Genomic DNA, 22,955 nt, shown 5'->3' with positions numbered 1-22,955 from the left:
GTTGATGGATCGTCATGCACCGGCCCCTCCACCGACGGCTGTGTACAGAAATACCAGCGCTCATCCATTTCATAGACCGACTATGTGTCACTCAATTTTTACATCGCGTTTTCATAAAATATTAGAGAAAAAGGCAAGTATTTAATAAATTTATCAATTTAATCCTCTCAATTCATGGTAGGTTCATACTACACTCTTTGCGCCTGGCAGTAGATAACTGCAAACCAGCCAAGTTTGCTTGACTTAATACATAATACCACCCCTGCCTAAAAAGAAAAAACACTTTACTTTACTCACATCATTTGGTTTTGTAGAACTGGCTCAAGTTAGCAAATTGCCAGAAACAGTTGTTAGGAAACATACCTCAACAGCCTCGTCTGGGGTAACATCAGACACGTCCGATTGCTTGTTGTCAATCAGACCGAGATGAGCCCATCGTACCTTGAACCAAAAGTCTAGTCGCCCACCCCCCATATCTCCAGAAATCAGCTTCTTCTTCATCTCTCTCATAAAGGTGTTATAGAATCCTGGTTCTTCAAGATTAATGAGTTCTTCCCTCATCACACCCAGGCATTCCAGAGCACGTGGGTATTTGTCGCCGCCGAAGCTTTCCGTAACAAATGTTGATATGATCATGCCCATTTGCTTAGTTGCATCCTCAATCTCCGAAACGTCTTCGGTTACAGCAAGAGCCCGTTTGAATTCAGGCACTGCATTGTCAGAGCTGATCTCGCTCTTCTTTTCACCCAGAAGCGCATCAACATCAAGGCCTGAAATTGGCTTGATGGTTTCTCTGCCACGCTTGCCCTTGACCTTTGGCGGTACTATTTCCCCAGTTAGCTAGGGTTCACAATCACAAATAGCAGAACCCGTACCTTTCTTGACATCTGCTGCTTGAATAAGGGCATCCGTCTTACTCTGGACTTTCTCGATTAGATCTTGTGTTGGCTGTGCAAACCGGAGCAATATGGACGGGGTATCTGGAACTGGTTTTTCAGGATACACTGCTCGGGCTTTCACTGCATGGTTTACTCGGTGGACAGTAGGGTTGAAGGTTTCGTCAATAGGCACATATTCGGACGGGTTACTATATAAGTTAGCGATAGACAAGGTGAGTCACGGATTGAAACGTACCCATCATCATCCATACCATATGTTGACAAATCCATGGCGTCAACATAGTCGCTCATTGCATCGTTGAGCTCATCCGTAGGCAACAATCTGTGCTTGCTAACAGTCTGCCCAGTGACCGTAATCACTCTATCCAAAGGAGGGAACTGATAGCTTCGGATATCCTCTGCAAATGGCAGCGGAATGTCGTAGAGACACTCCATGTCTGGTTCTACACCAGGTGCCAGCAGCACTAACAGTGGATCTTTGCCATCTTTTGTCACGATCCGGGCAATCGCATAAGACTCGAGTTCAGAGAGTGCCCATACAAGAGACGAAAGCGCGATGGTGGATTTGGCATCAAATTTGCGTGCTATTGTCACGCAAGTCTCGCCAATGTTGAGAAATGGCTCGTACTAAACAGAATTAGCACAAGAAATAAGGCGATAGTTCACATGCAACATACCTTTGCGCATGGAATGAAGCCAATGATCGAGAAGCTCTTCTGCGTGTCGATCTTGGTGATGTTGTGTTCTGACTCGCTGATGTGTACTGCCGTTCGGCCATATTCGTACCCCTTTGCAAGATCATCAAACTCGACATCTCGCTTTCCTCCTGGAGCATCTGGATCATTGACCTTGTATGAACGAGCTTGCTTGACTGCTAAAAACTCGATACCCTCCATCTCGTCGTCTTGTGTTTGCTGGGTGGCTTCACCGTCTTCAGACTTGACGACTACTGTACTTGCTGTTAAGGGGCGCGCCAAATGTGTCTTGAAATATCTCTCGACATTGATACTCATCGCAGCAGGGAAGGTTTCGGGGTCTCCAAGAGTGAGTGCGCCGTCATAAGTCTTGTATGGCTTGACTCCCTTGATTCGGGGGGTGTCAAGCTCGTCAATAGCTTCGGCAATGTTTGCGAAAACGCCATCTTTGCAATCGTCAGCGAGCGCTTTGAGTGCTTTCTCGTTGTCCTCCTGCCAATATTTAGTTATGCGTTTTGAGACTATGGATATTTCTGCTGACCTTGGTGCCCGGCTTATCTTCTTCCTTGAAGCCATAGTCCGGATCATCAAAATCTACACCACTGCAGTCTGTTAGACCTGTTAAATGAAAGGGTGTCATTAGCTTACAGGATGGTGAGTTGGATATTCGAGTCGTTAATTTTCTTGGAAATGTCGCTCAGATCATCTCCATCCATTGGCCCTTGACCGTCAGTGATCAAGAAGATCTTTCGATTCCATTTGAGCTTCTTCGTAAATGTGTCCATCATGTCAATCGCAACAACAATGGCGGAAACAGCATCTCCAGCCCAGGTGTTGCTTGGCTTCACGGCAGATTGGAGATCTCTTAAAGATGACATGGTCATTGGCCCCATCTCCTGTAGCACTGTAATGTTCTCATAGCCATCGTCGTCCTGCAACTTGTTGTAGGTATCGTCTGTTCTTAGGCCCAAGACACCAACACAAAGTGTTTTGCGGTTCGCTGCGACGATATCTGTGATCTTGTCCCATACATACTGCAAGCTCCAGTCCAAATCAGACTGTGATCTCCCACTATGAGTCTGGGCCATAGTCGAGCCCAGATCGAGGATGAAGATGGTTGCCTCTTTTTCCGCCATGATGAGAGTTCCGTGTTTTGTCTGGCACAAGCGATAATAAGAAAATTACTCAAGTGATTTGGGGAATATTTGAGTTGATTTAAATGAATATCAATCGCACAAGATTCTCGGCGATGAACCCTTGTATCGTTTAGGCAGAAGGCCTCTAGCTCAGAGCTGCTGTCTAAGATGGAAGACGTGGGGCGCGCGATGCCTGCAGCTGAGCTGAGATGTACCTGCACACGCGAAACACGTGATCACGTGATGAACACCATGTTAATTGAAACGGCAGGTGCGATCCATCAAACATGGCAACACCTGCCTGGATAAAAAGGAAGGCATGACATAATTCGATTAAGAACATGTCGCAGCTTGTGTTATACAAGTCGTAGGCTTGTTTCCACGTATGTAGAGCTCTTCTCTCTTACGTTGCTGACGGCAATTGGTGAAACAAAATGTTGCGATGCACAGATCAGCAAATAGCCGTCTGAAGAGATACAAACATGAGAAATCCAGCATTGTTCTGACGATTCGGTTTCTGTATAAGTCCCATCTGTAACAGGATACTGCAAAGTGATGTGGCCAGTCACGTGGTCTCCATTGTATCATAGACTGGGGTCGATGACCTGTCTATGGAGTAGTTAGGCCTAACTAAGAGAAACATACACCTCGGCAGAGTTGAAGCACCATCAGTTTTCGTCAATTCGCACTCACAAAGTGAAGGCGATAGCAACGATGTCAAGCACAGCAAAGGCCGTGGCCTTGTCCCCGGCTCCCTACCATATCATCACGTAAGTTTCCTAGCAGATACAACCAGTCAGCAATGAGTGAGCTAACTGGACGGCAGCTACGGAACACTTCTAGGAACGACCTTTTTCCACGTATGTACCCCGATACTAAATCTATTTTTGTACTCACCTCTGACAATTTGACAGTCCTTCGTCAATGGCATCGTAGCGTTCAGGGCGGTCGATCGTGCCAGCTTCTCTGCTATCCAGCAAAAGCTCTTCCCTATCTACTTCGGCCTTCAAACTGTCCTACCCGGTGTTCTCGCCCTGACTTTCCCCGGAAACTCTCTGATTGGTCTTGCCAATGGTCCCGCCGGTCTGGTGTCGGAATTTGCCCGCTGGCACTCCTTGTTGCCTATCAGTGTCATGGGTATCACTGGTGCTATCAATCTGCTTGTTCTCCTACCAATGACAGTTGACATTATCAAGAAGCGACGTGGACAAGGTATGTCACGCAAGGAAACGTCAATTTACCAACCCATACTGATGAATTGATAGTCAAGCGAGATGGTAAGGAGTACTACGCTGAGGGTCCTCACTCAGACCAGATGAAGGCTCTCAACAAGAAGTTCGGCATGCTCCACGGCATCTCATCTCTTCTCAACCTTGCTACCTTTGTGGCTGCTGTCGGATACGGCTTCACTCTAGGCGGTCGGGTTCTGTCCGTCGCGGACCTTGCTTGAACGATTCAATGATAAAGATGCAATTCTTATTCATGCTCTAAAATGCTAGTGGTGCAAAGAATCTTCCTGATAGCCTAGCGTCTACTTTCCATCGTACAATAGCGAAAATCTCTAGTATGTCTATTCGTTGTGTCATAATTCGTTGAAATATTAGGTATGGCCTTGTAAACATTGCGCCAATTGGTTGTCATGGTGAACCAGTACAGCTCTCATCAAGCGTCCGGTATTGAAAGACAAGCGCTGGGTTTTAAATTCGGAGCGAGGCACGGAGTTCCTCCTTGGCCTTTTCAAAGTCTCGCTGACGCTGGGCCTTGGCCTCTTCGTCGCTGAGGGTCTTCTGTTGACGGCGCTGATTGGCCTCCATCTGTCCCTTGATCGTCCAGCGGCCGGGTTGGCGGTCAAGCATGGCCTCAACATCGACGTCCTCGTTGGGCTTGGGGAATTCGGTGCTCAGAACGGTAGGTCTGCGTGTGTTGTTCTCAAACTCCTCGGCCTTGAGTCCGGGAGTAGAGACTGGGGTTGTTGCGGTAGACTGAGTCTTGTGCACCTCGCTGAAGTAGTGGTTGGCATTGCTGGGAGCAGCAGCGACACTGGTGGGAGCGGTAGTCATTTTGATGTTGTTTGAGAAAGGTTTGATTGAGATGTAGTTGTTTGAGTTGTTCTCTTTAGTGATAGCCGATGAAGATAAGGAAGCTGTTGTATGTAGATTGACGCTTCTTTCGCTAAGATGATAAACAACAGGTGAGATAGATCAAGATGAAAGGTATGAAATGAAGAAACAAAATCTCAATTCCATGAGGTCTGTTCCTGTAGATATTTATAATTACGTAGGTATCCAGCCGGTCCGGTTGAAAACTTCATACTGTACTGCGTAGCTGTGTTAGTTGCTCTAGAAAGTGGAAACCCCTTTAGCTGATCGTGAAAACGGGTCCGCGGGCGTGGAGACCTTGACCAACTTTAGCTTCAAGGGTCCCCACGCTGCTTCGCTTGATACGGGAAGTTTCCAAAGCGGTGAATTACACTTTGTATTCTCCTGTCTGTGTGCAGATGTCGGTCTGTTGATGCAGGCGACCTCGCCTCGGATGTAAGCGAGTTGGTAACACGGGTACAGCCTCTTATCATCAGCATTAGTCAGGCAAAGAGAAGGAGGAAAAAAGGTTCAAGGAAAACGTGGAGTTTTAGAAACCCACCGATGACGAACAAGGTCGACCCATTACTCGCAAGGCAAAGTTTATGAGCCAATGATAAGATTTGCTTTAACTAACGTCTTTAAGGGACTGAAGTTTTTGGACTTTGAGATTCTTTGCCACGCGGGAAGGGTCTGCGGCTTCCAGAGCCTACCTCGGGCCAATTGCTCCCTTTCGGCACGTTAATCGCGGCATGCATGGGTCGGATTATGTTGTCATTGCACTAAAAGATTGCCTATCAATGCAGGGTCGTTATCATATGCATGAAATCATCGGTGATAGAGGGACAATGAGTCGTAGTTATCCTCGGGTTTGTTGTCGATAGTTGATGGATTACCCTATATCGATAAATCTCACATGCCGTGTCATCAACAAGGTCACTCATAGATGTACCACAAATGCTGTTACAAGCTTACTGTAATATTCGTGATGTCTTTTTGCAATAGGTCCATTGATCACCGATTATCCAGCCTTATTGCATCACAGGCGATGTCATTCTTGTTATCTCTGACTAAGCACATCCACCGAGTCAGTCCGCTTTAGTTTGTCGACGATCCAGTTCATGTTCAACCAACAGAAACTTTGGTCGATCATACTCAACAACATCATACAGTGTCTTCTCTGGCCGGACTGATAGACAAAATGGCATCTTCACCGAAATACATTAGCAACGATGTTGCTGCCATCAATGAGTTCATTGACAAATTTGATGTGAGTCATTTACACATTGGCCTAGTATTACACTGACACCTATCGATAGGTTTTCCTCCTCGATTGCGATGGTGAATATTAAACAGTTCACAAAATAAAACACAGTGACTGACTCATATAGGTGTCTTGTGGTCTGGCGATCATGTGTATGAGGGAGTCCCAGAGACTATCAACTTCTTGAGATCAAAAGGTAAGTTTATTGCGCTCATCACCTGAACAAGGGACTCACATCGATGTAGGAAAGAGGGTCGTTTTCGTCACCAACAACTCCACAAAATCGCGGGATGAGTATCTCAAGAAACTCACTGGTCTCGGTATCCCAAGCGAGAAGGATGATGTCTTTGGTTCCAGCTACTCTGCTGCCATCTACATCGCCCGTATCCTGAAGCTGCCTGAGGGTAAGCGCAAGGTCTTCATTATTGGAGAGTCGGGAATCGAGCAGGAGCTTGATTCAGAAGGTGTACCTCATATCGGCGGCACAGAAGAGGCTTTCCGACGAGATATAACAAACGACGACTTCAAGGGTATCGCTGATGGTTCACTCCTTGATCCCGAGGTTGGCGCCGTCCTATGTGGTCTTGACTACCACGTCAACTACCTCAAGTACGCCCATGCTATGCACTACGTCAAGAGGGGAGCCACGTTCCTTGCTACCAATGTCGATTCTACATTGCCGATGCACCACAACTTCTTCCTCGGTGCTGGCTCCTGTCACATCCCTGTCGTCCATGCCACAGGACAACAGCCTTTGGCGCTCGGCAAGCCCAGCCAGGCCATGATGGATGCTGTCGAGGGCAAGTTCCAACTCGACCGAGCTCGCACATGCATGGTTGGTGACCGACTCAACACTGACATAAAGTTTGGAATTGAGGGCAAGCTAGGCGGCACACTACATGTTCTGACTGGTGTGAACAAGAAGGAGGACTGGGAGAAGGAAGACGCTATTGCTGTGCCTTCATACTATGCCGACAAATTCAGCGATCTTAGACTGGCAAAGGAATAGAGTGTCATAGAGCCATTATATGGATACATTATAGAGCAAGAGGATATCTGCAATACCCAGGTTTACGCCTACGCGGTATGCAATTGGTATGATAAAGAGAAACAAGCAGTTCTAGCCCCTGTACCTGGAACAACATATGCTATGGATATGTAAACTTCATCTAAGCTTCCTTCTTACTTTCGTTCTTTGCAAGGTCGCTGGTTCGAATAACCTTGGGTGGAGGTGTCTTGTACGGCTGAAGAGACTTGGGCAAGAACATGCCAACCTGCTTCTGGTACTTCGGGTACTCGGAGTACTTTCCTACGGTGATAAGCTCGGTGAGCCAAGTTGAGCCCTGGAAAAGCATAATCAAAGCGGCAGAGCCGGCAAGCGTGTAGCTGTAGAGGTTCTTGGTTGCATAGCAGCTCCACTGGTACAGGACAAACCAGACAAGCTGCTCAGCGGCAAAGTTGGGATGTCTGCTGTAAGCCCAGAGTCCAGAGGTGTTGAAGCCTCGGTCAAGATCAGCTTGGGTGTAGCTGAATTCTCGAGGAACCTTGGCCTCGGCCTGATACTTGTGCTTGGCCGCGTGGAAATCTGAACGAATTAGTATTGTTGACCTCGAAAATGGACGGATAACTCACCCCATTGCTGACCATCGCTAACCCATTCACTGTAGATCAGACCGACCATGGTGAGAAAGAACAAGATGTCGGCAGGGGTCACATTTTCCTCAAACTTAGTAGAGAGCAGGATAGCGTAAGCGGGAACACATGAGAAACTGAAGAGCAAAACGCTCTGGTAGAATGAGATGAACGTGACGTTGAAGATGAACCAGACAGGCCTTGGCACATATTTTTGCAGAATGGCCCTGTCTATTGTAAGCTTATGTATGATTCTCAGTCGGCGATTGACTTACCATCGATAATCTTCAGAACCCTTCTCATAGCCACCTTTGCGCCAGTAATTGTAGGTCAAGCGGCACTGAGACACAGGTCAGCAACTGGTACAGTAAGTAAGATGTAAAGTAACTCACACTCCAAAGAGTCGTAGCCAAGGAAACCAGGTCGATTCGCGAAGAAGATACACCAGCAAGACGTGCCCAGATGGAAAGATGGACAACGTAAAGATTGGGGAGAATTGACCACATGCGGTCAACCTGAGAGTAGTTTCTGTTGATCTCCGAGACGACGAGAAAGGGAACAGTAAGGGCGACAGAGATTGCAAAACCTGAGATGAGCGGGTTCGTGTCAACATACAACTGCCTTAGCCCGTCTGGGCTGGCGACGTTGTCGAGAAACTGCCGAGGGAGAGCATAAAGCTGGGGAATATATGGCTCAACAGCCCTTGCGTACTCGCCGCAGTCCTCGATAGACTTGAGATATGGAAGAGCCATTCTTGTTTAATTAAAGGAAAATATCAATTGATGCTCAGATTCCCACTTGGTCGTGATGCAGTGCAAGTGGTGTTTTAATAGGTAACAACTGTACAATAAACAGTCAAAGCTCAGCCCGCGTCATAGACAAGATGAAATGTATGACACCCGCTATTTCCATTCCAGTTTACAAGTTAACTGGGCACGCTTAAAGCGCTACGCCGCAAGGGAAGGACCCGTCTATTCCTATCCTAATTGCCTTGCTGTGGAGTCGCTAAAGCTTAGGAGACAGCTAGGTCCCTGTAAATTCGGAAGCAGCCGCTGTGGCTAGTGGGTGAGCCACTGAAGAGGCACCATTAAATTTTCAACTCCAGCGATTGGCATTCACGCTTTTCCCTCCTATGCATCGTGAATATCACGAGTAAAGCTATTGGGGACGAATTTTATATTGCGGCGGATTTCCACAAACGAGAAGTCAATGAGCACAAACCGGCAAATGAGCCTTATTTTCATGAAAAGAGCTCTCCCTAATAGGATATAACAGCAAATCATTCCTGCTGCAAAAGCGTGTTTGGCAAATTCTCACTCTCTATATCGTGCTTGCCTCAGCGCAAAACTTCACCTCCGCATGAAACCTGAGGCAATCTTCACTCGCTTGTCGTGATCGCCTCAATCACTTGAAAACCTTCAACCAAGTAGGCATTGACTCTTCCTCAACGATCAGATACAGAATGAAGGTCCTCTGTGTGGCTGAAAAGCCGTCCATCTCCAAGGCTGTAGCTACTCATCTTGCCGGAGGCCGTGTCGAAACAGTAAGAATCTCATACTCCTGACTCTGTCTGCATCCTGTTCTGACTCCAAATCCGTAGCACAATACGAGAAACAAGTACATCAAGAACTACTCGTTCGATTTTGACTTTGGTCAGCAATTAGGCCAATGCTCTACCACTATGACTTGTGTCACTGGGCATTTAACCAATGTTGACTTTACACCTGCCAACAAGAGCTGGTACTCGCCTCCTCCAGAGTCGTTATTCACTGCCCCAATTGTCACAACTATTAGCGAGGTGAGTTCTCCCATATTCACCCGACATTAGTTGTTAACGCTATTTAGGATAAAAAGACAATTGCCCAAAACCTGGAATCTCAAGCACGATATGCCCAGGTCCTAGTAATCTGGACAGACTGTGATCGTGAAGGTGAACATATCGGCAATGAAATCGTCGAAGCTGCCCGAAAGGGAAAGCCAGGCATTCGGGTATTGCGAGCAAGATTCAGCAATATTGAGAGAGCGTATGTTGTCCTCCTTCCTTTCTGGCCTATATGTAATCTAATGAGATCAGACATGTCATATCAGCAGCCAGGAACCTGACAACCCTGGACGAAAGACAAGTCAATGCTGTAGCTACGAGAATAGAGCTTGATCTAAGAATTGGTTATGCTTTTACCCGCTTTCTCACGAATAATCTGCGAAAGCTCGGGGGGCCTTTGGAAGGGTTGACCCTTAGCTATGGTGTGTGCCCTATATTCAGGTCTACATTGTGTGTATTTACTGACCGTCTAGGATCCTGTCAATTTCCAACGCTTGGATTCGTAGTTGATCGTTACTTTCGCGTCAAAAACTTTGTTCCAGAGCCCTTCTGGAGCATAAAGTTGACACACAACCGCGACAGTAAAAAGGTCGATTTCTCCTGGCTACGAAATAGGCTTTTCGACCGAATGTCCACCGTTATTCTGTATGAACGATGCCTTGCAGCAAAAACAGCAACCGTCACAAAGGTTCAGCAGAAACCTACTCGCAAGTTCAAACCCTTACCCCTTACAACTGTTGAACTACAAAAGGCTGCAACAAGACTATTGCATATGAGTGGACAACAGGCAATGACTATCGCCGAAGGACTCTACAACAAAGGATTTATAAGCTATCCCAGAACCGAGACTGATCGCTTTGACCGCGGGATGAATCTCAGGGCTCTAGTTGATAAGCATACAAACGATCAGAGATGGGGTCCATTTGCACAGAACCTTGTCAATGGTGGCTTTCAACAACCAAGAGAAGGGAGAAACGACGATAAAGCCCATCCTCCTATCCATCCTATCACGTATGCTTCTCCTACAGTCCTAAATCGCGATGAGGGTCGATTATACGAGTATGTTGTCCGTCGGTTTCTCGCTTGCTGCTCAGACGACGCCAAAGGCATGGCATCTGATGTCGAGGTCGAATTCGGAGACGAGCGCTTCAATGCTCACGGCGTTATTGTTCTTGAGAGGAACTACCTCGATGTGTTTGTTTACGAAAAATGGAACAACACTGTAGAGCTACCAAGGTTCACTGAAGGAGAACGTTTTCAACCAACAGAGGCCATGATGACAGAAGGCAAAACTTCAGCTCCAGGCTTCCTTACAGAGGCCGACCTGATCGCTCTCATGGATGCCAATGGTATAGGCACAGATGCCACCATGGCTGAGCATATCCAGAAGATCCAAGACAGAGAATACGCTGCTACAATAGGTCGATCAGGTCCAGCACCGGGAGATGGCGAGGAGCCGGACACAGGCCCACCCACAAGAGGACGCGGTCGTGGTCGTGGAGGTAGAGGTAGCAGAGGTGGACGCGGGGGTGCATCTACATCAGGAGGACGCGGTGGGATAAAGGTATTTGTCCCGACACAGCTTGGTGTAGCTCTCATCTTGGGATTTGATCGAATGAACTTTGAGACCAGTCTCGGCAAGCCATTTCTACGGAAAGAGATGGAAATCAAGATGAAGGCTATCTGCGACGGTCGCGCAAACAAGGAAGCCGTCCTACGGGAGAGTCTTGCTCAATACAGGCTTGTGTTCGACCAGTCTCAGGAGCAACTGGGTGTTCTAAGAACGGTACGTGTCTAACTGCAACACAGACCCAGCTCATCGTGTCACTGACCCTCGTCATCTAGGCTTGCCGTGAATTCGTCTTTACTTCGTGAGTCTTGGGTCCCTCGGTATTCAGGGCACATGAACCCTTAGTCGATGCCACATTCACAAGTTGTCCTCGAGATATCTGGGTTTGAGTTGCCAACTTTGGAAGTTGACGATATGACGAAGTAACCACACCCCCATTCCGTTTGTGGGTCACGAAACTGACGAGATCCAGCTTGACTTGGAACCCATCAGCCGGTGGATCATTCACACGTACGATCTGAATGATATGATTTGAGCATCACCGACGATGGCCTCGAAACATGGCGGCGGCATACTATATCAAACCACCCCTCATCAGTTGGGATATACTTGGCAGCGGGGTTTATGCACCTGTAACCATGTCCCAAAAAGTCGGTGGTGTAAGCATGGCAGCGATGAGACTACCAAACTCGGCAATAGGCAGACGAGGCAAGGGAAAGCTACTATGCGTCAACCACCTGGCTGGGAACGAATGGATGAGATCTTTCATTGCGGAGGATCCGGAGCGGAAGAGACCGGGACCGTTCACGGCACGGGAGCCACACTGGACTCAATATATCCCCGCACGACACGATATCTCGTAGACTCGGGCAAGAGCGCGGGGCAACGGGACTGATAGTCATTCCGTCTCTCTTCCGTTCTTCCTTCTTGATGCGCGGGGAAGCACCCTTTTACACGAGACGTCCACGGCGTAGCAATGTCCAACGTGGGGTTCATCAATCGACAACAGGCCACATGTACCCAAAGACAAACTCCCTTGGTTTGATAAAGCGTGTGTTCAAAGCCGTCTACTGGCCAATGCCTCCACAGCCGAAACGGACTTGCTGCTGAGCGACAATAGCATCTGGGGAAAGATGACGAAGTGACGCCGGTAATACTGTCGGCATCGAAAGTCCAATCATGAACAAGGACATTGACAACGTGACAGTGGCACATCAAGGATAGCTCTTTATTAGTACTCAAATGACAGGACGTCTTGCACAACCAATCAGTTTTTGCAATAGAGAAGGACGCGAATACCTCTACGAACTCGGGCTCAGTCACCTCGAACAATATCAAGGTTCCGAAAATGGCAATGATTACGTTGGATTGGCCAGGGATCGCTTGCATGAAACGAAAATAGACTTTGATAGAATTTGGAACTTGATCAATATCTGTCTTATTTGCTTGTGTTTCTCGGCTAGGCCGGTGAGTGAACAATAATGGTGGTGTCCTGCTTTTGGAACCGATTATTAGGGTTATTCGCTTCATCGCTCACTGGGTCACAAGAGGATGACTTGATATGAAGCGATTACACCAAGGGCCAAGCCAAATATTGAACTGTATGAGCAACTCGTCAAAAAACGGTATAACGGGACCAAAAAGTGTGCCCATGACTTGAATACGGCTTTATATCCACACACCCCCATCGCGATACAGAACACGGGATGCCACTGTTGGGAGACGGGAGGCTTGAGTTCGTCGGGTGTGTGCCTCTGCATGCTTCTAGCCCTACACACTCGCGAATAAAGGGTTTGGACACGCAGGTACGCACATAATCATTTTTCGAGAATTTGATTCCATTCCTTGTTCTCAGGTCCCCTTTCTAAAGAGCCAAGGGCTCGCTAACAACAGCCGGACGAAATTAGGGCATGATGCTGGAGATTGGGCCGTTACTGGCGGATCAGAAGCTGGCCATGACTCTGGTATTCCCAGTCAAGGAGGGACCCCTTACCCCTGTCGATGAAAGCGAAATGGGTCCGCTGATTTCTGGGTAAGGAGTCAAAGAAAGCCATACAAAGAACGTGCCTGGACATAAAGATTTGCATGATTTCACGGCTAGCTCATAGTTGAATGTGCCTGCATTATTCTTGCATGAGACGGATGAATGCATGTATTATAAACGATCCGCGTTGGTTCCATGGATGTCCTCGAGCTGCATGTCATGACGACCACGTTTCTGAGCAAGAAGCCGGATACCATGACGACTATGACTTTGTTTCTGAGTTGAGTCATCATTTTTGATGAATCAAACCATTAATTTCACAGGTTTCTGTTTACGGTAGCACGACACTCCTTTCATGTTTGCGATAAGTGGATGGAATGCTGGTCATTTTCATCTGGTTAAGGTTTTTGAATCGCCAACAGCCACGCATTAGACTCCAACAACCTTACCCCAATCTCCTGGGCCACGGGGCTCAAGGTGTTGGCCCAAAGAGAACACGGTGCTGAGTATCTTGAGCGCTAAAAGTGACACCGGGACAGTGACAGAGAGAGGCGACTAACTGGGTAATTAATCCCCAGACTCTCTGAAAATTGGAGACTCGGGCAAGAGATCAGAGCCAGCCATCGCTGACACGAGCTCTGTCGCTGGACTGCTTCAAGTTGAAGCACAGTACCATACTGTACAGTAGGATGACGATCGATACTGGTGCCGTGTTAGTTGGACGCGCCGTCCCGGATCTTTGGAGGGCCTAACTGCCCCGACTCCCTCCGCGACAAGTGTCGAGGCTCCATTGACATTTCAAGCTGCTGCACATGATGGACTAACTGGCAGATCGCGGTGTGGCTTTTTCGCTCTTGTGTACAGTACACCGTAACCGTCTGGCATCAGGAACTAGAGCACAAGACTGGACCCGGGCCCGGACCCTGGGCTGTCTTTGATCAGAGATGTTGAGTTTTCGTCCGCTATTGCTAGCTGATGGAGTAATAGAAAGAATACCGTCTTTTGTCAAAGGGGAAGTAATAGTAAAGCCGACACTTGAAAGGCATGCTAATGTACAGCAGCCTGACAACTGGTAAAAGGACCACCCGCGGAACTCTGGAAAGCGAGGCGCCCGAGCCATATCGCGAACACGGCGTTGAGCCATGCTGGAGCCTGCTGGGGTGTCAAACGGCAGTCCCATCTCGTTTGACCTTGTCCGGCTCGCTTCCCCGTTTACCGCTATGGCCCGGATCCTCTCGTCTCCCTAGACTACCAGCTTCTTGGGAATTGGAATCAAAATGAGGACAACACAAAAACAATTTCAACCAGGGCCAGCAAAAACAAAGAAAAAAGACAAGGGCCACTTTTAATTATTAACAACTAGCATGGAATAAAGAAAAGAAGTGCGGTGGAATCTAAAAGAATGCGTCCATAGCATGGATGCTCGTGCGCTACAGATTTGGGAGGGAGTATCTAGGTAAAAGGTTCTAGGGTTCTTTGGTATGAAATGGTTGTCTCAAATGCGGTAGAAACAAGTTATCGCTCACGGCAGACAGTATCAATCAAGTATCATTCCCCTATCAACCTTATCAGCGCTGGCTGAACAGCCACAGTTTGCACTCCAACGAAACATGGGGGTGACACCCAGTAATTGACGCCTGGCCCGTTTTGGGCTGAAGTTGGTGGTGTTTTGGCAGGCGTGTTTGTAGTAACCCTGGAAGTAATAGTAAGTCTGTTGATAGTGCCAAATTTGCACCCGGCATCCTTCTATCACACTCCCAGACGGCTTACAACATTCGCCCCCCCTGGTATTCTGCGCCTATCGCTCAGCACACGCACACACACATGAACAAGCACCGCCCTACAACAGGTGCGTGCGTGAGTAGGCAGGTCCAGGTGCTGGCTCTTTGGCGATACAATGCCATACCGCCGATACAAGTGCAAGTGCAAGTCCAGCCTAGTACTGTACGTACCCTTACCTGGCTGGCTGGGTTGGCTACGACTCACACCTCTCACACGGTTTGGGTTGGGTTCACCTGCCCTTGGCTTGTTGTAAGTTGGTGGTCATATATCCTTCCAGGTTTCCCTCCTGTCCGATTCCCTTTCCTCCCCAAACACAAACAACAACACCAAAGGAACATCAAGATTCGTATTAGAGTCTCTTGTCACAGTCCAGATCATCGCGCCAGCTCTGCCCAGGCCAGCCATACTATCGCCATATTTGTGCCAGCAACTTGTATTGCCAGCCCTCCTTACATCCGGCTTCTGAATAGGTACGTACCGCACACATCTGATGCAGCGCGACACCCTGTTGTGACTCAACCCATGATCACTCTGTTCGTGGCCATCGCCTCTTTCTTCGCCCATCAACCACGGAGTGGCGAGCCTCGCGTCGCAAAACACAAACCATTCTCGAGATCAAAGTCGCTAACCATATTCCCTCTGCAGACTTGTTCGTTCAGAAGCGCATACCAATAAGACCGACATCGGTAATCATGGCTACCATGGCAGCGGCTGCTCGTGATATCTCCCAGGCCTCCTTGAGCCGAGACAACTTAGCTGTTGTAGCGGCCCGAGGCGTCCCTGCGACTGTGACACGCTCTCAACAACCCCTCCCTACTCCCCCCAACTCCATCTCTCCCAACCTGCCGCCTCACGGGCTTAAGGCGCAGCTCCAGAAAGCCAAGCTTGAGCCTATCGACTCAGACCTGGACCTTCACGAGCCTTCGGATCGACGACGATCGATCTCGCCAGCCCTCGAGGCCTCGGGTGCCATCACTGGCTCTCTCCTCGCCAAATACCACTTGCCGGAGATCCTGCTCAGTCATGGTCCCTTGGCTATCCGACACATTATGGGGTACCTAACCACTTCGGTACCCGGATTCTCGGGAATCCCTCCAACAAAGGCGCGGAGACTAGTCGTGGGAGCTTTGGAAGGTCGAGGAGGAGAAGGCGGTGGACTGGACGGGGAGGTGGAATTTGAAAAGGTGGGATGGGGCCGCTGGGATGCTCGTAAGCGAGGGGAGCCATCTCGACACCGACAAGGTACTCCTCCATCCTCTTATGGGGCGGGAATTCCCATCACCAAGAATGGCGGTCGGGGTCAAGGCCGCTACCGACAAAGCACTGCATCGAGCAATGGGGATTCGGTTCAGTTTTCCCACGAAGACCACGAAATTTATATGATGGAGCATGAGGCCGACAAGATGTCCATGGATGGATCCGGATCCGCTTCGTGCTCTGAGGCTCCTGATGACGATGTCGTCATGAACGACGACCCTGAGGATGCGACAGATGATGAGGATTGGGCCACCATGGGAGCTGCTGCTCTCCGAGCTGAATCCTACCCCAACCCGGCAGCGGCTCAGGTTGAGCAAGGCTTCCGGTCCTCTTCGGCGTATACGCCAGGTGCGCTTCGTTCGTTCTCCGCCAGCTCCGGCATGGCGCGCACACCGCAAACCTTCAACATCGACTTGTCCACAGCGTTTACAGGTCCTTCTGGCGCACAGGAGCGCGAGGCTGTCGAGGCTCTTCTACAGCTCGGTGCTGTATAATATTTTTCTGCATGAACGGCGTTTATTTGTGCTTTCAACATTTCTGAAAGCAATCGTTTTGGGGCTGGTTGGCTCAAGGGGAGGTCGTGTCGGCCCACATCCCTGACCGAGGCGGCGACCTCTGGATCATTATTTCTCTCACGATGACACGGCTTTCACGTTTTTGTTCGGGCTTATAGTCTTTCTTAATATGGGCTCGGTTTTTTTGGCGTCTTGGGCACTCGACGGCATCTGGTCCACAAGACAGACTGTCGTCGTCGACTGCGAAAGGTCAGCAGGCGGGCAACACTCTCGATATACACGAACCGAAACTATTCGAATGTGTCTATCACTGGAGTTCTTCAATACTCGGGTTTATTTCTTTTTATTGAGGGGACACAAGTTGTCGGGGCGTCGCCTTCTGTCACTTGAAATTCCTGTCGCTCCACGGGGGCTTTTCGATTCTAGCCCCAAGGCGCATACTTATGCCGGGAGCTTTGGTTCCTGAGCGACACGACAACACCCTTGATGGGGAGGGCTGGTCTCCGATGTTGAGTCGTCTCTTTGGGGTATTTGTTTTTTTTACAATACCCAGTCAGCCCAAGTTTTTTGGCTTTTGCAACACACACATAACCGGATCTTACCGCTTCAACAGGAGGATCTTGACGACCACTATTATTATACCATTTGTTATGGGTAGTTGCAGCCAGTATTTTTGGGCCTCGTTTTGCAACCTTCTCGTTTCTTTGTTTAATCAAACTTTTTTCATGGGCATTTGAGGCGGGGAGGGTACGCATCAACATCAGATAGAGAGGAGGAAAAGGGCCGAGGACAGGTCATCTTGGATGGACCCTTGGCACCTGAATGGGATATGAATATCATGCTTGGAACTGATTGGGCTCGAACACTATATGCTCGCCCTCGTCTTTTGTTTGCCGAGGGCACAAAGACTGAAAAAGGAGTAAAATCATATTGGTCAGCGAGGGATTTACATAGCTTCCTGGTCATTAGTACACACAAAGCTTTGCGAGCTTTGCCAATGGAATCTTGAATCTTTTCTGTCCAAACGAATGTCAAACAATATTGATGGTGTGAATGTCGTGAAAAATGAGGGAGGCTGGTCGGAGTGATTCGGTTCGGTTGAGAATGTTGCATGAGTCTCAAAATCGGTTGGGAAGTGTTTTTGTTGGTGTTGAGAGAAGCTGAAGTGAAACAAGCATTCGATGATGCCGTGGAAAGACAATGGAGGGGTTTCCGATTGGAAACGATAGTAGAAGTCCCAAGATATGCACCAGTGGTGTTTCATTTTTGCACAGCTTGAAGTAAACCGAATTTGAACTGACAGAGTTTGCATTCGAATTAAGTAATTGAGGAGAAGTGAAGTCATCCGATCGTCGTCACGTGATATTCCTCATGCTGGATATGCTGCTTGATCTTATCAACTAGATTGATAAGTTTCTTGTTTTTACTTGTTCTGATTATCTCTGTGGTCCGTTTGTTCAAGTCCCATGCTGTTATGGTGTGTTTTTTTTGCGTATGACACCATGAGTTGGCCACAGAGTCCATACAGGAAGATGATGTTCTATACAGATCGAGGTGAACGAACAACCTCGGGAACAGGAACGAGAATGATTCATTAGAGCATTATAGCAAGTGGGATCTTGAAAATGAGTTGGGCCAACCTTTCAGGTAGTTCTCAGAACGTTACGGATTGTGAGCAGTTGACGGCGGAGAGCTGAATAGTGTTGTGTACCCTGCAGCGTGAGCGAGTATCTTGGAGCTCCGAGCTTTGGTATCAGAGGACAAGTTGCCCTGCATACAGCAGTGGCTCATCGATTCCAGGACCCAGGGGGATACATTCCAATGTCAAAACAACTCTATGCATCTTTAGCAAGGATTGGTGTAGCTTCTCAGAAGCTATGAAACCCTCTCAACTCAAGCAGGACCTAAAATCTCCAAACTCTGACCCGTTCTTGTTTATTCATTCAGGAGCCATGTATTCGAGACTACAACTGTTGACTCTTTCATAGATCGCTTGATCACGCTGATAAAAAAGTACATGTGCCTCATCAAATGTGTCTGATGTCTGCTTCGAGTCACTCTTCGACTCTGTACTCGACATGTTGTAATCCTTACCTCGAGAACCGCAAGGGAAAGTTTTCCCGTAACAGAACACAGCTTGGTGCATATATATTGGCTGACATTCAACGGGAAGATGGTAAATGCTGCCAATTACTCTCTCAACCAGCGCTCCATTCACCAGTCGGATTCGTTTCCATCGATCGCAAAGCAAGGGAATGCCATCATGCCAAGACGACAAGCATTGACAATAGCCGCTGTTCTCCAAGTTCCCGCGGGCCCCAATCGTACGACTTGGCCATCAAAGCTCGGCGGTCTTGGCTGCAAAGCTTGAGAGCCATAGACATTGTTCACAAGACCCAGGCAAGGAACAATATTACTGTAAGAAGAACTCTGGGCATAGCTCGTCTGCCATCATAAGACAAGCAATGTTTGGCCTTGCACTGCCACGCTTGTCGTCATCTCCAAGACCTTGGCGTAGAGAGGAGTGGATTTCTTGGCTTGCTGGGCGGTTGCTTGGCTTTGCTTGGCTGGAAGGTATGCTATCATGATTCTTGGCCTGGGGTAGAGGATCATCAGGGAGCAGGAGGCGCTGGAGAGGGGAAAGGGAGGGTTGTTGATAATGGTTGTTTGCTTGGCTGGTGTATTGAGCGGTTGTCTGATAGTGTGATATCCGTACAGCCGATGTTGATGTTGGGTGGTTCCATAGAAGGCAACTCAGTGCGCTTGCCTTGCCTGTATGATGATGATTGAAGAATAAAACCGGTAAATGTCCGAGGCTGCATGATATTCTCTGGGCATTATGCCGCGCTGCACGTCCTGACAGAACGGTAGCAATCGTCAGCTGCAAGGCCCATTGCGGCAACGATAGTTTGGGGTCCTCGGCGTGCATGTCTTTCTCGGCGCGTCAAGCATAGACAAGAGGCCATCTTGTAAGATAGACAAGGATACATGGGACTAGTATCAAGTGTTTGTAGCTTGTCCAGTATATATGTTTCAATGCTGTGTCTTGACTGGACAATATTCGAGGTGTCGGATAATAACGGTCACATTTGATACTGTATCTTGTTGAACGCGCGTGTAAATATGGGGTATATTATCAATGATAACTGTCAGGAAAGTAGTGATCCGCGTGCAGGTCAGATGCTCATCTCATGGTGAGGTGAATATGTGTCGCATTAATTAATCATTTTTTATTAATAGTGATCTTACAGTAGCAGTGTTTTGAAGGAGTTAGTGAGGTCACACGTTGCCAGTAAAGTTTATCTTTGATGGTTGCACTTGCACAGCAGGTAGAGTTTGGGCAAAAGAAGCATAATTGAAATAAGGAATTCATTAACAAGGGGAAAACGTGGGCTTGGCTCTTTTTTCCTGATGCTTGGCAGGCCAAGAAAAACAAGAAGGCTTTGAAGGCTTGGCTGATGGAGTTTTCGGAGACGCCAAGTCTTCTTGGCAGGCTTGATTGAGATTGGAGGCGAGAGAAGAGCCAAGAGCAAATGAAAGAAGGTGACGAGTCTTTTTGCGGAGAAGGGAAAAATGCACGGAGAAGGAAGGGAAAGCTTGAGTTGTGTGGGTGCCCGGCTTGGCTTAACGTCACTAGCGGTCCGGGTATTGATTTGGGTGGGTTGATTGGCTATTTCGTTTGTACGGCGCTGAAATGACAGTGCAGCCAACAGTCAACAGCCAGAACAGTTGACTGACTAATAACGTTTCCAACTCCTTATTCACGGCCTTTACAGGGCGGCCAGTCAGTTGCTTAAATTAAACTTGCGTGCTTAATCTGGTCTCGGCATCGGCCAAGCCACGGAAAGTAGAAAGCAACTCCCAAACTGACAATCAACAAACTGGAAATAAACAAACCCTGACCTATTCCGGCGGAAATGATCACCACTTTTGTTACAGTAGTTGACTACCTTGCTACTCTATATTAGTCTGTACAGTATCTCAACAGGCCTGCCTACGGGGCTAAACAGTTCCCCGAAAGATCCGAAACCTTTTCTCAGTCCCATTGTTTATTATCAATCATTTATCTACAATCAGCCACTTGCTGCATGCAGCAGAACTGAATTGTTGTTGATGCGCATTAGACATTAGACCTGCCTGACCCCCCTTGAAACCGAAAATCCCCGTCTGATATTTCTTGCAGTAAAATCAAGTAATGTGAGGTGACCGGAAAGGGTGTCAGGTCAGAGCCGAAGTGCCCCCATGGCTCAGGTGATGAGCGACAAAACACTTGACGCAGTAGGTGGCCAGCTTGTGTGAGGCCCAATACACCAGAGACCAATAGAAGCGACGCGATGAGGGGCAGTGCCCAGACTGCCAAGACTTGGCGGTCTTGGCATCGTTCCCTCCGCTGTAAACATGGAGTAGACCGGCTTGCAAGTACCTGCAGCCTCTCACTAGCACTACCTAGAGTCGCGTACCTTCCCGCATCAGATACCTCACTATTATCGCCAAGACTGCCAAGACTGCCAAGACTTTCCGCTCGTTCTCACCCTCTTGCCCAGACTTTTGCGTAAATGTAAAGGGAGCGCATTCCCCCCGTACCTCTTTTATCAAAGTGAATTCTTCTTGAACATCTCTCGTCTCATCCAAACTATATCCGTTCACCTTTATATCAATCAGCTTCAGTCTTGCTTCTTTTGTAGCAAGTTTAGTTGATTTGTCCCCAGACCAGACCAGCCCTGTACGACAAGACTAGTCTCAGCCAGTCAGTCATTTTAACTCGCCACCGGGCATAAGCGCTCCTGGCTTGACCAGATATCACATATTCCCGCCCATCATGTCTCCTCCAGTTCCTGAGCAGAAGCCTCAGCTTCAACAATCACAGCAGCAACAACAGACCCCACCAGGAGAATCAGCATCTGGCAGTGCTAGCAACGACTCCAAGTCTGTGACACCTGCACCCAGCTCTTCCTCCAACACTTCCCAAAGCAGCGGTGCTGCATCAACATCAAACGATGACAACCTTATCTGCCGATGGAACGCCTGTAACCAAAAGTTCCCGGCTCCCGAGGCTCTCTATGTAAGCAATTGTGACCGGAAGAGAGAAAGATCCGAAACTAACCTCTTACAGGAGCACATCTGTGAGCGCCATGTTGGTCGCAAGAGCACAAACAACCTTAACTTGACTTGCCAATGGAACTCATGCCGAACTACCACTGTCAAGCGTGATCACATCACCTCTCACATCCGTGTTCACGTTCCCTTGAAGCCTCACAAGTGTGAGTTCTGTGGCAAGTCTTTCAAGCGTCCCCAGGACTTGAAGAAGCATGTCAAGGTAAGGAAACCCGTATCTTCAACGTGTAATTCTACATCAAACTCACACAAAACAGACTCATGCCGATGACTCTGTGCTCGTCCGATCAAACCAGGACCCCCAAGGCGGACTCAACTACAGGCCACAGCCTCCTAAGGGTATGTCTCTACAAGATTCAAGTCCACGGCTGTGGGCATCCGGATATTCTTCTCTCGAGGCTAATTCGCCTCCAGGACCTTCCAGCTACTATGACCACACTGGCCAGATGCGAACTAACCCAGCTGCCTTTGGACACCACCAAGCCCATCCTAGCGGTGGCTACTATGCTCCTCAGCCTTCTACCAACTATGGTCTCTACTTCAACCAACCGGCCATCAACAACGCCCGTACCGAGCACCTTGGCTATGCCGCTGCCGCCGGCGGTGGTTATGATCGTAAGCGCACCTACGATATGGTTGATGACTTCTTTGGCAACGCCAAGCGCCGCCAGATTGACCCTTCGTCCTATGCCCAGATTGGCCGCTCGTTGATGCCCCTTCACGGCAACCTGTCCGTCCCCAACGGCCCTATGGCTGCTACTGAGCAGTACATGCCCCAGCATGCCCCAGCTCCTGTTCACGCCGGCCCATCGCCTGGCCAGAACCCCTTGGCCCAGCAATATTACCTGCCTATGCCCAGCGCTCGCACCCAGAAGGACCTCATCCACATCGATAACATCCTCGGCCAAATGCAGGACACAATCTACGAGAATGCCAACCATGCCACTGCTGGTGTCCACATCCACCACTCCGAAGGCGGCTACAACGGTTATCGCAACACTCCTTCACCCCCTACTACACACCGATCCCCCACTGGCATGCACGTCGCGACCGACGGTTACCACCCCGTGTCTGCGGCTAGCATGGCTTCTCCTCTTACTGCCATCTCTTCTACTGGCACTCCTGCTGTTACACCGCCCTCCAGCTCCATGTCTTACACTTCCGGCCACTCACCAAGCCCATCATCCTCAGCTATGTCTCCTGACT

General features: G+C 48.7%; 9 protein-coding genes across 9 annotated transcripts in view; 5 read left to right on the top strand and 4 right to left on the bottom strand.

Moving 5' to 3' along the window:
- Positions 1 to 298: 298 nt before the first annotated feature.
- On the bottom strand, positions 299 to 2,730 carry FGSG_06721 (uncharacterized protein; the record flags this gene model as incomplete). The annotated part of the gene is made up of 7 exons (XM_011328056.1): positions 299 to 316; positions 364 to 824; positions 876 to 1,087; positions 1,135 to 1,526; positions 1,577 to 2,086; positions 2,136 to 2,196; positions 2,243 to 2,730. The coding sequence occupies 7 exons, from the start codon at positions 2,728 to 2,730 to the stop codon at positions 299 to 301; spliced, it is 2,142 nt and encodes a 713-aa protein (XP_011326358.1).
- A 671-nt stretch (positions 2,731 to 3,401) lies between these two features.
- Positions 3,402 to 4,913, top strand: FGSG_06720 (uncharacterized protein). Its single transcript, XM_011328055.1, has 4 exons — positions 3,402 to 3,500; positions 3,557 to 3,590; positions 3,645 to 3,942; positions 3,996 to 4,913. Exons 1-4 carry the CDS (start codon positions 3,445 to 3,447, stop codon positions 4,178 to 4,180), a joined length of 573 nt encoding a protein of 190 aa, XP_011326357.1. The 5' UTR covers positions 3,402 to 3,444; the 3' UTR covers positions 4,181 to 4,913.
- Positions 4,428 to 4,790, bottom strand: FGSG_06719 (uncharacterized protein; the record flags this gene model as incomplete). Its single annotated transcript, XM_011328054.1, has 1 exon — positions 4,428 to 4,790. One exon carries the CDS (start codon positions 4,788 to 4,790, stop codon positions 4,428 to 4,430), a length of 363 nt encoding a protein of 120 aa, XP_011326356.1.
- Positions 4,914 to 6,009: 1,096 nt separating the features above from the next.
- Positions 6,010 to 7,081, top strand: FGSG_06718 (uncharacterized protein; the record flags this gene model as incomplete). The annotated part of the gene is made up of 4 exons (XM_011328053.1): positions 6,010 to 6,078; positions 6,128 to 6,149; positions 6,200 to 6,268; positions 6,318 to 7,081. 4 exons carry the CDS (start codon positions 6,010 to 6,012, stop codon positions 7,079 to 7,081), a joined length of 924 nt encoding a protein of 307 aa, XP_011326355.1.
- A 160-nt stretch (positions 7,082 to 7,241) lies between these two features.
- Positions 7,242 to 8,456, bottom strand: FGSG_06717 (uncharacterized protein; the record flags this gene model as incomplete). The annotated part of the gene is made up of 4 exons (XM_011328052.1): positions 7,242 to 7,657; positions 7,705 to 7,931; positions 7,980 to 8,044; positions 8,097 to 8,456. 4 exons carry the CDS (start codon positions 8,454 to 8,456, stop codon positions 7,242 to 7,244), a joined length of 1,068 nt encoding a protein of 355 aa, XP_011326354.1.
- Positions 8,457 to 9,166: 710 nt separating this feature from the next.
- Positions 9,167 to 11,855, top strand: FGSG_06716 (uncharacterized protein; the record flags this gene model as incomplete). The annotated part of the gene is made up of 8 exons (XM_011328051.1): positions 9,167 to 9,247; positions 9,305 to 9,502; positions 9,550 to 9,728; positions 9,779 to 9,948; positions 10,000 to 11,312; positions 11,372 to 11,397; positions 11,695 to 11,755; positions 11,796 to 11,855. 8 exons carry the CDS (start codon positions 9,167 to 9,169, stop codon positions 11,853 to 11,855), a joined length of 2,088 nt encoding a protein of 695 aa, XP_011326353.1.
- Positions 11,856 to 15,167: 3,312 nt separating this feature from the next.
- On the top strand, positions 15,168 to 17,652 carry FGSG_06715 (uncharacterized protein). Its single transcript, XM_011328050.1, has 2 exons — positions 15,168 to 15,332; positions 15,508 to 17,652. Exon 2 carries the CDS (start codon positions 15,555 to 15,557, stop codon positions 16,611 to 16,613), a length of 1,059 nt encoding a protein of 352 aa, XP_011326352.1. The 5' UTR covers positions 15,168 to 15,332; positions 15,508 to 15,554; the 3' UTR covers positions 16,614 to 17,652.
- Positions 17,653 to 19,047: 1,395 nt separating this feature from the next.
- Positions 19,048 to 19,563, bottom strand: FGSG_12971 (uncharacterized protein; the record flags this gene model as incomplete). The annotated part of the gene is made up of 1 exon (XM_011328049.1): positions 19,048 to 19,563. The coding sequence occupies one exon, from the start codon at positions 19,561 to 19,563 to the stop codon at positions 19,048 to 19,050; it is 516 nt and encodes a 171-aa protein (XP_011326351.1).
- A 1,890-nt stretch (positions 19,564 to 21,453) lies between these two features.
- FGSG_12970 (uncharacterized protein) overlaps positions 21,454 to 22,955 on the top strand; it is a gene marked incomplete at both ends in the record, with an annotated part of 2,017 nt that continues 515 nt past the window's right edge. The window contains 3 exons of the mRNA XM_011328048.1: positions 21,454 to 21,696; positions 21,748 to 21,951; positions 22,007 to 22,944. Of these exons, the coding sequence (XP_011326350.1) occupies positions 21,454 to 21,696; positions 21,748 to 21,951; positions 22,007 to 22,944 (1,385 nt within the window). The remainder of the gene's footprint in view (positions 21,697 to 21,747; positions 21,952 to 22,006; positions 22,945 to 22,955) is intronic.

Source organism: Fusarium graminearum, chromosome 4 (assembly GCF_000240135.3).
Source record: "Fusarium graminearum PH-1 chromosome 4, whole genome shotgun sequence".
Lineage (NCBI taxonomy): Eukaryota > Fungi > Ascomycota > Sordariomycetes > Hypocreales > Nectriaceae > Fusarium > Fusarium graminearum.
The sequence above is the reverse complement of the archived record's forward strand: the minus strand, read 5'-3'. Positions and strand labels throughout refer to the sequence as shown.